Source organism: Mustela nigripes, chromosome 5 (assembly GCF_022355385.1).
Source record: "Mustela nigripes isolate SB6536 chromosome 5, MUSNIG.SB6536, whole genome shotgun sequence".
Lineage (NCBI taxonomy): Eukaryota > Metazoa > Chordata > Mammalia > Carnivora > Mustelidae > Mustela > Mustela nigripes.
In genome coordinates, this window is record NC_081561.1 from 43,725,158 (window position 1) to 43,739,103 (window position 13,946).

General features: G+C 37.0%; 1 protein-coding gene across 1 annotated transcript in view; it reads left to right on the forward strand.

Annotated features, from left to right (window-relative positions):
• The window catches only part of EYS (eyes shut homolog), a 1,640,601-nt gene that overhangs the window by 1,177,266 nt on the left and 449,389 nt on the right, over positions 1–13,946 (forward strand). The window contains 1 exon segment of the mRNA XM_059401541.1: positions 5,048–5,277. Within this exon segment, the coding sequence (XP_059257524.1) occupies positions 5,048–5,277 (230 nt within the window).

The following is a 13,946-nucleotide window of genomic DNA, read 5'->3' on the forward strand; positions in this document are numbered from 1 at the left end:
TCAGATGTTTAAACAACTGAACCACGTGATGCCTCTTAAATAAAGTTTTGAAGACATTTTTCAATATGTCTAAAGCTCTATTTGATATCATGATGTTCTCATGATTTTGAGAGTTGAAGGAGTAATTAAATTCTTCCCTGGGTTTATTCCTATGAGCTACCACCACTAAAACATGACTAAGTGTTGTCAGTTATCTGGTGTGGGAATTGAAGTCCTGACCACTAAAAAGCTCCACAGAAATACTACAGTTTCGTGTCTATATATATAGCAGGCAGTCTTTTGAACATGTGAAGTATTAATAAAATCTACAAATGAGGAATATATTTTAAGTATGTAAATAGTCACACAACCCTAGTAACTACAAAATAAAGGATTAATCATTTTTATGTTAAATACAACTGTCTTTATGGCACAATATGCTAGAACAAATTCAAAACAAAATTGTGAAAAAAAACTTGCTACATATATGACAAAAAGTAGTTTCTTCAATATACAAAGAACTTAAATAATCCAGTAAAACATCTATACAACTAATAAAATGTCAAAGGACATGAACAGGTAGTTCACACTTGCAAGATAAATGAAAAATAACACCATGAAAAGAGTTATATTATTGTAACAAATCATGTCAAACTGAGTGGCTTAAAACAATACAAAAATATTTTCTTACAGTTGTGGAGGTCAGAAATTTTGTTATCAGAGTCACTGGACTAAAATCAAGGTGTTGGCAGGACTGCAATTTTTCTGGAGGCTCAAGTAAAGAATTCAGCTTTTTGAGGCTGTCCACCCTTTGCTAGTGACCCTCTTTCATCTTCAAAACCAACAATAGTCAGTTGAATCTCTCTTGCATCGCATAATTTTGACACTGACTTTTCTGCCACCAACTTATATATATATATTTTATTTTTATTTTCAGCATAACAGTATTCCTTGTTTTTGTACCACACCCAGTGCTCCATGCAATCCGTGCCCTCTCTAATACCCACCACCTGGTTCCCCCAACCTCCCACCCCCACCGCTTCAAATCCCTCAGATTAAGGACCACTTGTGATTACATTGGGCCCACCTGGATGTATCTAGGATAATCTAGGATAATATCTCTATTAAAACCAGCCAATTAGGGGGACCTAGGTGGTACAGTTGGCTAAGCACCGACTCTTGGTCTCAGCTCCAGCCATGATTTCAGGGTCATGAGATATCAGGCCCTATGTGGGCCACACTTAGCACAGAATCTGATTGGGACTCTGCCTTTCTCTCTCTGCCCCTTCGCACATCTCTCTCTGAAATAAATCTTTAAAAATAAAAATAAAACCAGCCAATTAGCAACCTAATTCCATCTGCAACCTTATAACATACATATTCATAGGTTTCAATGATTAGAATGTGTATATATTTGGGGGGGGACCGTTATTCTGCTTACCATACTTATGAATAAAGAAATGTAAATTGAAATAACAGTAAGTTGATAGTTTTTATGTAACTGTTAAAGATTTAAAATTCAGTAAGAAAACTATTGGCATAAATATGTTGTAAATTGCTACTACATGAACTATAGTGGTTATTTTAAGGGAAATTTGTCAAAATCCACAAAAAATGGAAATATACATAACACTTGAAAGAATGTATGATCCAACAAAGATGTGGAGAAATTGGAACTCTAATATTTTACTAACAAGATTATAAAATGGTATAACCTCTTTGGAAAGTAGTCCAGCTATTGCTCAGAATGTTGAACATAAAATATGTGATCCAGCAATTCTACTCCTAGGTATATATCCAAGAAAATTGAAAACATACATCCAGACAAAAGCTTGAACATGAATGTTCATAGTTGCATTATTCAAATAGACCAAAATTTAAAACTGCTCAAATGTCTGTCAAGTAACAAATAAACAGGATGTGGTATATGAGTGTTAAAAAGCAATAAGGTTTTGCAAAAGCATGAGTTTACCCTGAAAACATTATGGCAAGTGGAAAAGCCAGTCACAAAAGATCCCATATTATGATTCCATTTATATCAAATGTCCATAACAGGCAAATGTATATCTACAGAATGTAGGCTGATGGTAGGTAGTGGAAAGTGACTTCTAATAGATACAGAGTTTCTTTTAGGGAAGACAGAATATAAAATTAGATTATGGTGATGGTTGCACCACACTGGATCTACTAAAATTTATTAGATCTTTCACATTAAATAGGTATACTCTATGTCAATAAATTATATCTCAATATGGCTATTAAAAGGAATGCATGACTCAGATAATAGGGAAAAAACTTGAAACATCTTAAATATGTTAATTCCAAACTGATAGGATTAATGATGTATAACCAAACAATATAATACTTTGCCACTTTTAAACGGAGAATGAAGAACTATATCTAATGATAGGGCAACCTGCTAAGAATTATTTTTAGGTGAAATAGAAGTCAGTTCGCATATTCTAGTAGTGAAAAGATGAAGTAAAATGTATGTTTATACTACTATTCTTGATTTTTAGAAAAGCATATATATTATTTCTACATCAAGTATGTCTTTTATTGCCTAGATTATAACATATTTATTTTACTGCTTTAAAAAAATATAATTACAAGCTCTGAAGCTTTGCTTCCCCCTACACTGTTAAGAGCCATAAACTCAAGATTCCTCCACGTGGATTTTCTTTCCTTTTAATACTTCATTATAATTTAAAAGTTACATTTTTCTGCTTACAAAGCAGGGCTTCCAGGGTTCACCTTTGTGAGTAAGTCTATTCCTTATTCTAAGAAGTGGAAGCCAGACAAATGTCTGCTGAGCAGAGATGAAGTCAGCTGACAAGCAAAATCCCTCAGGCTAAAGCAGTGTGAACTTCTTGTTGTCTGCCATGCAAATGATTCTGTAGAACTTTCTGGAAATGGGAGAATGGCAAGAATGAGACAAGGAGTGGAGTGTCCTCCTTTCTTGTTCCACCTAGAGCTTCCACATGATTTGCAGTCACTGTCATATCAAGGTGCCTTTCTCTAGGGATCTGACTTGATTTTGAGTAAAATTAGCATATGATTTGATCATTAATTCATTCAGAAGGTCATTAGATATTACTACTATTATAGGAATGACTGGTTCATCACTATATCTTTGTCCAAAGATACCCAAGAGTCAATCAAGCAGATTCTTTATATTTACTATTTTAGATCGTAAATCAGTATTTACATAAGAGGCTTTCAATGTAAAAGTAAGGAACTTCATCTTAATTCCAAGGGATTTTGTTGTTGCAGCATTATTTAGAAGAAAAAAAAATTAAGCTGGTAGTAAAATTTGAGGGAAAAAAATTAGGGAATTACTTACAGGCATCCATAAGGTACCTTTTCATCACTTTTAGAAATGAATACAACTCACTGTGAAGAACACATATTTCTAGTAATAAATCTAGAAATGAAATCAAGTTCAAGCAGTTTTACCACTAAAATGTAACGTGGCCTAATTTTTTGATCTTCAGTTCATGAGGGTTAAAATAGCCAAAGTAGAGCTATGTTTAGCCAAATTCTAATTATTGTACATAAGAGAAATGACTCTTAGTGTTAGGGTTCATGATCAAAGGAATGAGACTGATAAAAAGCAAAGGTCAAGCAAAGATTTATTTCACGCCAAGCATCAAGAATCAAACTGACCGGTCAGCGCTGTCTCTTACGAAAAGGCGACGACGATGATCCCGACAAGGTCACTTCCAAGAAGGTCGCTCTGGACGAGGCTGCTCTAGAGGAGGCTGCTCCCCGGTTGGAGCCACTCCCAGGACGAGGCCGCTGCTCAATGAGGTCGCTCCCCAGACAGGGCAGCTCCCAAGAAGAGGCCACTCTGGACGAGGCCACTCCCAATGACAAAGAGGCGACAATGACAAGGAGGACAACCCAGATGACACACTCTACTCCCCATGGTGCCACTCTGACAAGGCTGCCACCCAGAAGAGACCACCACTGCGGACAAGGCCGCTGGTGGCTCAGGGTGGCGAGGCATTTTGCAGCAAGGCTGCCGGTGGCTAGGGGCCGTTGGCATCTCAGGGCCGCTGGCGTCTCAGACCGCTGGTGTCTCAGAGCTGCAGATGTCGGGACCGCTGACAGCTGGACCGCTGATGTCTTGGGACCGCTGGCGTCTAGGGGCTGCAGGCGACAGGACCAATGACAGTTCAACCACTGGTGTCTCGGGGGCGCTGGCAGCGCGGGGCCCGCTGGCAGCACAACTGCCGGAGGCTGGAGGCTGCAGGCGGCTTGGGGCCACAGGCGGCTTGGGGCCACAGGTGGCTCGGGGCAAAGGCGGAACTCCCGGAGGCGGGACCCCGGCTTGGGGCCGCCAGAGGTGGGACACCGCCAGTGGCTCGAGGCTATAGGCGCTGGAGACTGCAGGCAGCTGGACTGCTGGCGGTGGTTATAGCTCTTATAAGAGCTGTTGCAGCCTTTAGAGCTCTTAGAAGAGCTGTTACTGCTCCTCCGCTCCCACTGACTCTTCGGCTCCCGCCGACTCTTCCTTCTGCTCCCACTCTTCCTTCTGCTCCCACCGACAGCTCTCCTGCTTCTCCTGACAGCCTTGCACACCAACCTTTATGGGGTTGGTTGAGCCCCGCCCCTACACAGGTGGCCAATCGGATCTCAATTCACCCTAGTGGATATACGTGCGCCCCACCGATTGGACGTCTCCACCCGGCCTGCACCACCCCTACATCCAGGGTCCACAAGCAAGTTCCTCTGGGAGGGGCAGGCCCTTACATTCTTAAGCTTTGGGGTTTGATTCATCCAGGTTTTTTATTACTTAGAAGAAATTAACTTAGCTTCTCAGAACTACATAGATAGACTATAGCTCTGTGATCCATCTAGGGTCACATTCTGTAGTTTAGGCATTTTCAACATTTATAAACCCATCAACTGAAAAACAAACATGATTATTCTGTTTGCTCTCAGTTAAACTGTGCATGCCTATTGTTTTTATTTCGTCTTATTTTAAATCAAAGTTTCTGTTATTTCTGTTTAAATTCATGTACTTTTACTTACATTATGTTTTCTGATCTTTTTATAAACCTAGATCCCAGGATTCTACTCTGTCTACTGTGTCCTCTGTTGTTCCTTCTGGTATAACAGAAGGGGTTGGCTCCCTATGGACTCTCCTCAGCTCCCCTCTTGTAGTGCCGTCCACATGCCAGGAGGATGTGTGTCACAATGGTGGCACTTGCCATCCTGTCTTCCTCTCCAGGGGTATGTTCTCATTCCACTGTGACTGTCCACTACATTTTACTGGCCGTTTCTGTGAACAAGGTAATCAATCTTCATTTATTTTTTAAAAAAACTTATACGGAAGGTATAAGAAAATTGCAACCTTATTGTACACATTGACAGATACTAGCACAAACAAGAAATATCTGTATAATTTTATTTGAAAATGAATTCTGATAGAACACTTTTAATTCAGTATTACAGAAGGAAACCTAAGTTTATTTTTCTCCATTAGGGTTGTTATTCAAAATATATATTCAGTTGTCACACAAAACAAGAGTTAAAGTTGAATGTAGTGTTACTTATATATTTCTTCTGAAATTATGGTATAACCCACCCGTTGTCACCATAAAAACAATTGAGTTCTACTTTATACTATTTTTATTGCTTAATTGTTAATCAGGTCATTTTTTTTTTTTTTGCATTTCATAAGCAAATCCTCACATTTAAATTATTTCAGTAAGAAGAGTACATTATTTTTTTGATGCTTAAGAATATGGTTTTAGTATTAATGGAGCTATTTATGAATCAAAAGAAAACTTCCCTGTTGTCAACATCTAATGGCCTCCTAAGAGTCTCTCAGTTAATTAAGTTAGTTAATTAAGCAGTGTTGGACAATTAGAGCCAGAAATGCCCTGGGAAGATTACAAAGGCATTAGGTCATGATTGTACGTCCCTACACTAAGAGCTGAAAAGTGACATTGTTTTCTAAGTAAAATTAATCACTTGTTCTAAATTGGGTAGGTGAGGTTGTGTATTGTCATTGGATAATGATTTAGATGGCAGAGAATTTCATTATTTATCCATGATTGTGTTAAGTATTTCCTTTTTTAAATACAAAACTGTAGAATATCTGGAAGCAAACTCATAGCTACACATAATACGTTATTCAACTCTTCTTGTCAAATGACGTTGTATGAGTGTATGTGTTAAAATTCAGTCAGGTAAGCAAGTAAATATAGTAAAAGGCATGGAAATGTAAACATGGTCTGTTTTCATGCTCATTATATAATTATTATGTGTCCTTAAAGTCTACTTTTTAATTGCAAAATGCTTTTGAAGACACATCACTGTTGCTTGATTTTTTTATTGAATATTTCATATGTCTGCAAAATACGAGAGTTGTCTTCTGCTACGGTATGAGATCATTTATATTGCCTTCTGTAAGTAGAGTTCTAGGGACATAATTTGGATTGTAAAGCTCTTCTAGATCCACACTTAGCCATTTAAAACTCTGAGAGGGCTTTTTCTTTTCTTAATTTCATGCTAGGTAGAGTTTTAGAAAAATACCCTTATTACCTTTCTTGAATTATACTTCAATTTTTAATGTTTTTTTTAATCCAAATTTACTAATGATAGTGAAGTTGATGTTACAGCATGAGGAATCCTTAGTTATTGGCTCTGTCTCCTGGTCAGTCACACATGTTGGACTATAAATGACCCTCCAGCCATAATCCTTTTCTCTCCTACTGCATCCTCAGTTTTCAACCCTTTAACTCCTTACTGAGTAGTTTTAACACTGCTGCACAGACCTATACTTTCCTCCAGAAAGAGAGAAATCCAGGTTTGTTTGGAGTTAAACCCAAGACTTGACTTAGGTTAAATTGTATTTTGTGTTTTGGATGGCAGAATACAGGAGACTGACCTCAGGAAAAAAATTGGGAATCTCTATTCTGTATTTGTTATTGAGAATATTTTGTTTTTTCCAGCATTATTAATAATCACTTTCTGCCTTCTAAATTTTAATGTTTTTCCTGTTTAATTTATAATACTTTAAAAACTACTATTAAAATGACATATAATACAAAAATTAGGTAAACCACTATGTAGTATTTATTTCTAACTGCAAAATAATCAGAAGCTGTGACTAATTATTATGAATTGGAGGGGTTTTCTTAAGGAACTATTAAGTCAGAAATACCTGAGGTTGTGTGATACTCTAAACAAAATTCAGTCAATAGAACTCTTTTTAGATTATCAGTTATTACAATATTATCTGTGATTATGTTCTTACCTCCATTTTGGGGAAATATTTCAGTATAATTTTTAGAATATGGTGTAATATCTCTAACTATAAAAATTATATTTATTTTAATCATTTATCTCTTTTAATTAAGTACTTTTTCTCTTTCCAAGAAAGCCAAGAGCAGTTTTGTCTTTTCAATCTAATGCTCTAAATATAATTCATACTGGTATGCATTTTATAATCCAGATTGACAGATGATGACTGGTGCCTAAGACCCATGATTCAAGAATTTGGTGCCATGATGAGACTTTTTATAGCATTATCTAAATGCCAGATTCCACAATTTATTTTTTTAATTAATTATTTTTAGTAGCATAAAATGTATTATTTGCCCCAGGGGTACAGGTTTGTGAATCGCCAGCTTAAACACTTCACAGCATTCACCATAGCTCATACGCTCCCCAATGTCCATATCCCAACCACCTTCTCCACACACCCCTCCCCCAGGAACCCTCAGTTTGTTTTGTGAGATTAAGAGTCTCTTATGGTTTGTCTCCCTCTTGATCCCATCTTGTTTCATTTATTCTTCTCCTACCCCCCAAACTCCCCACTTTGCCTCTCAACTTCCTCATATCAGGGAGATCATATGATAATTGTCTTTCTCTGTTTGACTTATTTTGCTCAGCATAATACCTTCTAGTTACATCCATGTCATCACAAATGGCAAGATTTCATTTTTTGATGGCTGCATAGTATTCCATTGTGTGTGTGTATATTTTATATAAACATGCATATATGTGTGTGTGTCTGTGTGTGTGTGTGTATATATAGTATGTGTATATATATTTTTATATATATACACACACATATATATAACATCTTCTTTATCCATTCATCTGTTGATGGACATCTAAGTTCTTTCCATAGTTTGGCTATTGTGGACATTGCTGCTATAAATATTCGGGTGGACATGCACCTTCAGATCACTACATTTGTATCTTTAGGGTAAATGCCCAGTAGTGCGATTGCTGGGTTGTAGGGTAGCTCTATTTTCAACATTTTGAGGAACCTCCATGCTGTTTTCCAGAGTGGCTGCGGCAGCTTGTATTCCCACCAACAGTGTAGGAGGGTTCCCATTTCTCTGCATCCTCTCCAACATCTGTCGTTTCCTGACTTGTTAATTTTAGCCATTCTGACTGGCATGAGGTGGTCTCTCATTGTGCTTTTGATTTGTATTTCCCTGACGCTGAGTGGTGTGGAGCACTTTTTTATGTGTCTGTTGGCCATCTGGATATCTTCTTTGCTGAAATGTCTGTTCATGTCCCCTGCCCATTTCTTGATTGGATTAGTTGTTCTTTGCTTGTTGAGTTTGATAAATTCTTTATAGATTTTGGATACTAGCCCTTTATCTGATATGTTATTTCCAAATATCTTCTCCCATTCTGCCAGTTGTCTTTTGGTTTTGTTGACTGTTTCCTTTGCTGTGCAAAAGCTTTTGATCTTGATGAAATCCCAATAGTTCATTTTTGCCCTTACTTCCCTTGCCTTTGGCAATGTGTCTAGGAAGAAATTGCTGAGGTTGAGGTCAAAGAGGTTGCTGCCTGTGTTATCCTCAAGGATTTTGATGGATTCCTGCCTCACATTGAGGTCTTTAATACATTTTGACTCTATTTTTGTGTGTGGTGTAAGGAAATGGTCCAGTTTCATTCCTCTGAATGTGGCTGTCCAATTTTCTCAAAACCATTTGTTGAAGAGATGGTCTTTTTTTTTTCCCCCATTGGGCATTCTTTCCTGCTTTGTCAAAGATTAGTTGACCATAGAGTTGAGGGTCTATTTCTGGGCTCTCTATTCTGTTCCATTGATCTGTATGTCTGTTTTTGTGCCTGTACCATAGGGTCTTGATGATGACAGCTTTCTAGTAGAGCTTGAAGTCTGGAATTGTGATGCTGGCTTTATTTTTCAATATTCCCTTTTTTTCTGGTCTTTTCTTGTTCCATATAAATTTTAGGATTATTTGTTCCATTTCTTTGAAAAAAGTGGATGGGATTTTGATAAGGATTGCATTAAATGTGCAGATTGCTTTAGGTAGCATAGACATTTTCACTATATTTGTTCTCCCAATCCATGACCATGAAACATTTTTCCATTTCTTTGTGTCTTCCTCAGTTTCTTTCATAAGTACTTTATACTTTCTGAGTATAGATTCTTTGCCTTTTGTTTAGGTTTATTCCTAGGTATCTGATGGTTTTGGGTGCAATTGTAAATGGGATCGACTCCTTAATTTCTCTTTCTTCTGTGTTGCTGTTGGTATAAAGAAATGCAACTGATTTCTGTGCATTGATTTTATATACTGACACTTTACTGAGTTCCTGTACAAGTTCTAGCAGATTTGGATTGGAGTCTTTGGGTTTTCCACATATAGTTTCATATCATCTTCAAAGAGTGAGAGATTCACTTCTTCTTGGCCAAGTTGGATGCACTTTGAAGAGTTTTGATCAAGAAAGGATGCTGTACTTTGTCAAATGCATTTTCAGCATCTATTGAGAGTATCATATGGTTCTTGTTCTTTCTTTTATTAATGTTTTGTATCACAATGATTGATTTGCAGATGTTGAACCAACCTTGCAGCCCAGGAATAAATCTCATTGGTCATGGTGAATAATCCTTTTAATGTACTGTTGGATCCTATTAGCTAGTATTTTGGTGAGAATTTTTACATCTGTGTTCATCAGGGATATTGTTCTGTAAATCTTTTTGATGGGGTCTTTGTCTGGTTTGGGGATCAAGGTAATGCTGGCCTCATAAAATGAGTTTGGAAGTTTTCCTTCCATTTCTATCTTTTGGAACAGTTTCAGGAGAATAGGAATTAATTCTTCTTTAAATGTTTGGTAGAATTCCTCTGCGGAGCCATCTGGTCCTGGGCTTTTGTTTGTTGAAGAGATTTTTGATAACTTCTTCAATCTCCTTACTGGTTATGGGTCTGTTCAGGTTTTCTGTTTCTTCCTGGTTCAGTTTTGGTAGTTTATATGTCTCTAGGATTGCATCCATTTCTTCCAGATAGTCAGATTTGCTGGCATATAGTTACTCATAACATGTTCTTTTTTTTAAAAAATATTTTATTTATTTATTTGACAGACAGAGATCACAAGTAGGCAGAGAGGCAGGCAGAGAGAGAGGAGGAAGTAGGCTCCCCACTGAGTAGAGAGCCCGATGCGGGGCTCAATCCCAGAACCCTGGGATCATGACCTGAGCCAAAGGCAGACACTTTAACCCACTGAGCCACCCAGATGCCCCTCATAATATGTTCTTATAATTGCTTGTGTTTCTTTGGTGTTGGTTATGATCTCTCCTCTTTCATTCAATTTTTTAATTTGGGTCCTTTCTCTTTTCTTTTTGATAATTCTGGTGGGGGTTTATCAATCTTATTAATTCTTTTAAAAAACAGTTCCTAGTTTCGTTGATCTGTTCTGCTGTTCTTTTGGTTTCTATTTCATTGATTTCTGCTCTTTATTATTTCTCTTCTCCTGCTGGGTTTAAGCTTTCTTGGCTGTTCTTTCTCCAGCTCCTTTAGGTGTAGGGCTAGGTAGTATACTTGGGACCTTTCTTGTTTCTTGTGAAAGGCTTGTATCACCATATATTTTCCTCTCAGGACCCCTTTGCTGTGTCCCACAGATTTTGAACAGTTGTGTTTTCATTTGTACTTGTTTCCATGAATTTTTTTCAATTCTTCTTTAATTTCCTGGTTGACCCACTCATTCTTTAGTAGGATGCTTTTTAGCCTTCGTGTATTTGAGTTCTTTCCAACATTCCTCTTGTGATTGAGTTCTAGCTTCAGAATATTGTGGCCTGAAAATATGCAGGAAATGATCCCAATCTTTTGGTACCAGGTGAGACCTGTTTGTCACCCAGGATGTGATCTATTCTGGAGAATATTCCATGTGCACTAGAGAAGAATGTGTATTCTGTTGCTTTGGGATGGAATATTCTGAATATATTTGTGATGTCCATCTGGTCCAGTGTGTCATTTAAGGCCTTTATTTCCTTGTTGATCTTTTGCTTGGATAATCTGTCTGTTTCAGTGAGGGGGGTATTAAAATCCCTTACTATTATTGTATTATTATTGATGTGTTTCTTTAATTTTGTTATTAATTAGTTTATATTTGCCTGCTCCCTTGTTAGGGGCATAGATATTTAAAATTGATCTTCTTGTTGGACAGATCCTTTGAGTATGATATAGTGTCCTACTTCATCTCTTATTATACATTGGCTTAAAATCTAATTGATCTAAGGATTGCCACCCCAGCTTTCTTTGGATGTCCATTAGCACAGTTAATTGTTTTCCACCATCTCACTTTAAATCTGGTGGTGTCTTGGGTCTAAAATGTGTTTCTTATAGACGGCATATTGATGGGTTTTGTTTTTTATAACCGTTCTAATACCCTGTGTCTTTTTATTGGGGCATTTATCCTATTTACATTCAGGGTAACTATTGAGAAATATGAATTTATTGCCATTGTATCGCCTGTAAGGTGACTGTTACTGTATTTTGTCTCTGTTTCTTTCTGGTCTACTACTTTTAGGGTCTCTCTTTGCTTGGAGGACCCCTTTCAATATTTCCTGTAGGGCTGGTGTGGTGTTTGCAAATTCTTTCAGTTTTTTTTTGTCCTGGAAGCTTTTTATCTCTCCTTCTATTTTCAATGATAGCCTAGCTGGATATAGTACTCTTGGCTGCATGTTTTTCTTGTTTAGTGCTCTGAATATATCATGCCAGTTTTCTGGCCTGATAGGTGTCTGTGGATAAGTCTGCTGCCAATCTAATATATCTACTATTGTATGTTACAGACTTCTTGTCCCAAGCTGCTTTCAGGATTTTCTTTTTATCACTAAGATTTGTAAGTTTTACTATTAGATGATGGGCTGTAGACCTATTTTTATTGATGCTGAAGGGGGTTCTCTGCACCTCCTGGGTTTTGATGTTTGTTCCCTTTGCCATAACAGGGAAATTCTCTGCTATAATTTGCTCCAATATACCTTCTGCCCCCCTCTCTCTTTCTTCATCTTCTGGAATCCCAATTATTCTAATATTGTTACATCTTATGGTATCACTTATCTCTCGAATTCTCCCCTCATGGTCCAGTAGTTGTTTGTCTTTCTTTTGCTCATCTTCTTTATTCTCCATCATTTGGTCTTCTATATCTCTAATTCTCTCTTCTGCCTCATTTATCCTAGCAGTAAGAACCTCCATTTTTTATTTCACCTCATTAATAGCTTTTTAAAAATTTCAACTTGGTTAGATTTTAGTTCTTTTATTTCTTCAGAAAGGGTTTCTCTGATATCTTCCATACATATTTCGAGCCTAGCTAGCACCTTGAGAATCATCATTCTGAACTCTAGCTCTGACATATTTCCAACGTCCATATTGATTGGGTTCCTAGCTGTCAGTACTGCCTCTTCTTCTTTTTTTTTTTTTTTTGTGGTTTTTCTGACTTGTCATTTTATCCAGATAAGAATATATGAACAAGAGAGTAAAATAGTAAAATGGTGGCAACGACCTCAGAAAAATGTATGCTAATCAAATCAGAAGAGATCCAAAACTGGGGGAAGATGAAAGGGGGAAGGATATAAAAGTAAAAAAAAGAAAAATATAATATATATATATATATATTAGACTGATGAATAGAGCAGAGCCACCCACTTGATTTTGGGTGTATTTTTGTCTCTTAGAAGAAACTACCTCCCAAATTTTAAAGAAAGAAAAACATGTGTGTGTGTGTGTGTGTATACAGACATATATATATGTGTGTGTGTATATACATATATATACATCTATATGAAATATACATATATATGTGTATATAATATGTGTGTATATATGTATATATGTGTATATATGTATATATACATAAATATGTATATTTCATATATATGTGTGTATATATGTATATATGCATTCCTTTCTAAAAAGGAATTGATAAGGGGGCGCCTGAGTGGCTCAGTGTGTTAGGCCGCTGCCTTCGGCTCAGGTCGTGATATCAGGGTCCTGGGATCGAGCCCCACATCGGGCTCTCTGCTCTGCGGGGAGCCTGCTTCTTCCTCTCCGCCTGCCTCTCTGCCTACTTGTGATCTCTGTCTGTCAAATAAATAAATAAAATCTTTAAAAAAAAGTGTTTAAAAAAAAGGAATTGATAAGGATGTATATTGATAAGGAATGTATTCCTTTCTAAAAAGGAATTGATAAGATAAGTTGGTTGCCAAAAAAAAAAAAAAAAAAAAAAAAGGAGTGGATATGCTCTGGCTGGAGACTATAGCAAAGCCATGTGCTAGATTAGGTCTATTTTGATCTATTAGAAGAAATTGTATCCCAAATTTTTTTGGAAAGAAAAATATATGTATGCGTAAAATAAGGTTAAATACAATGAGGGGATAAAATATGACTATAACATGAAGGTTTAAAAGAATTTTTTTTAAAGATTTTATTTATTTATTTGACAGACAGATCACAAGCAGGCAGAAAGGCAGGCAGAGAGAGAGAGGAGGAACCAGGCTCCCTGCTCAGCAGAGAGCCTGATGTGGGGCTGGATCCCAGGATGCTGGAATCATGACCCGAGCTGAAGACAGTGGCTTTAACCCACTGATCCACCCAGGCACACCTAAAAAGAATTTTTAAAATAAAGGTGTTAAGATAAACTAGTTAAAAATTGTTAAAAGAGGATAGAGGAAGAGTTATAAAAAATTGACTAAGAAA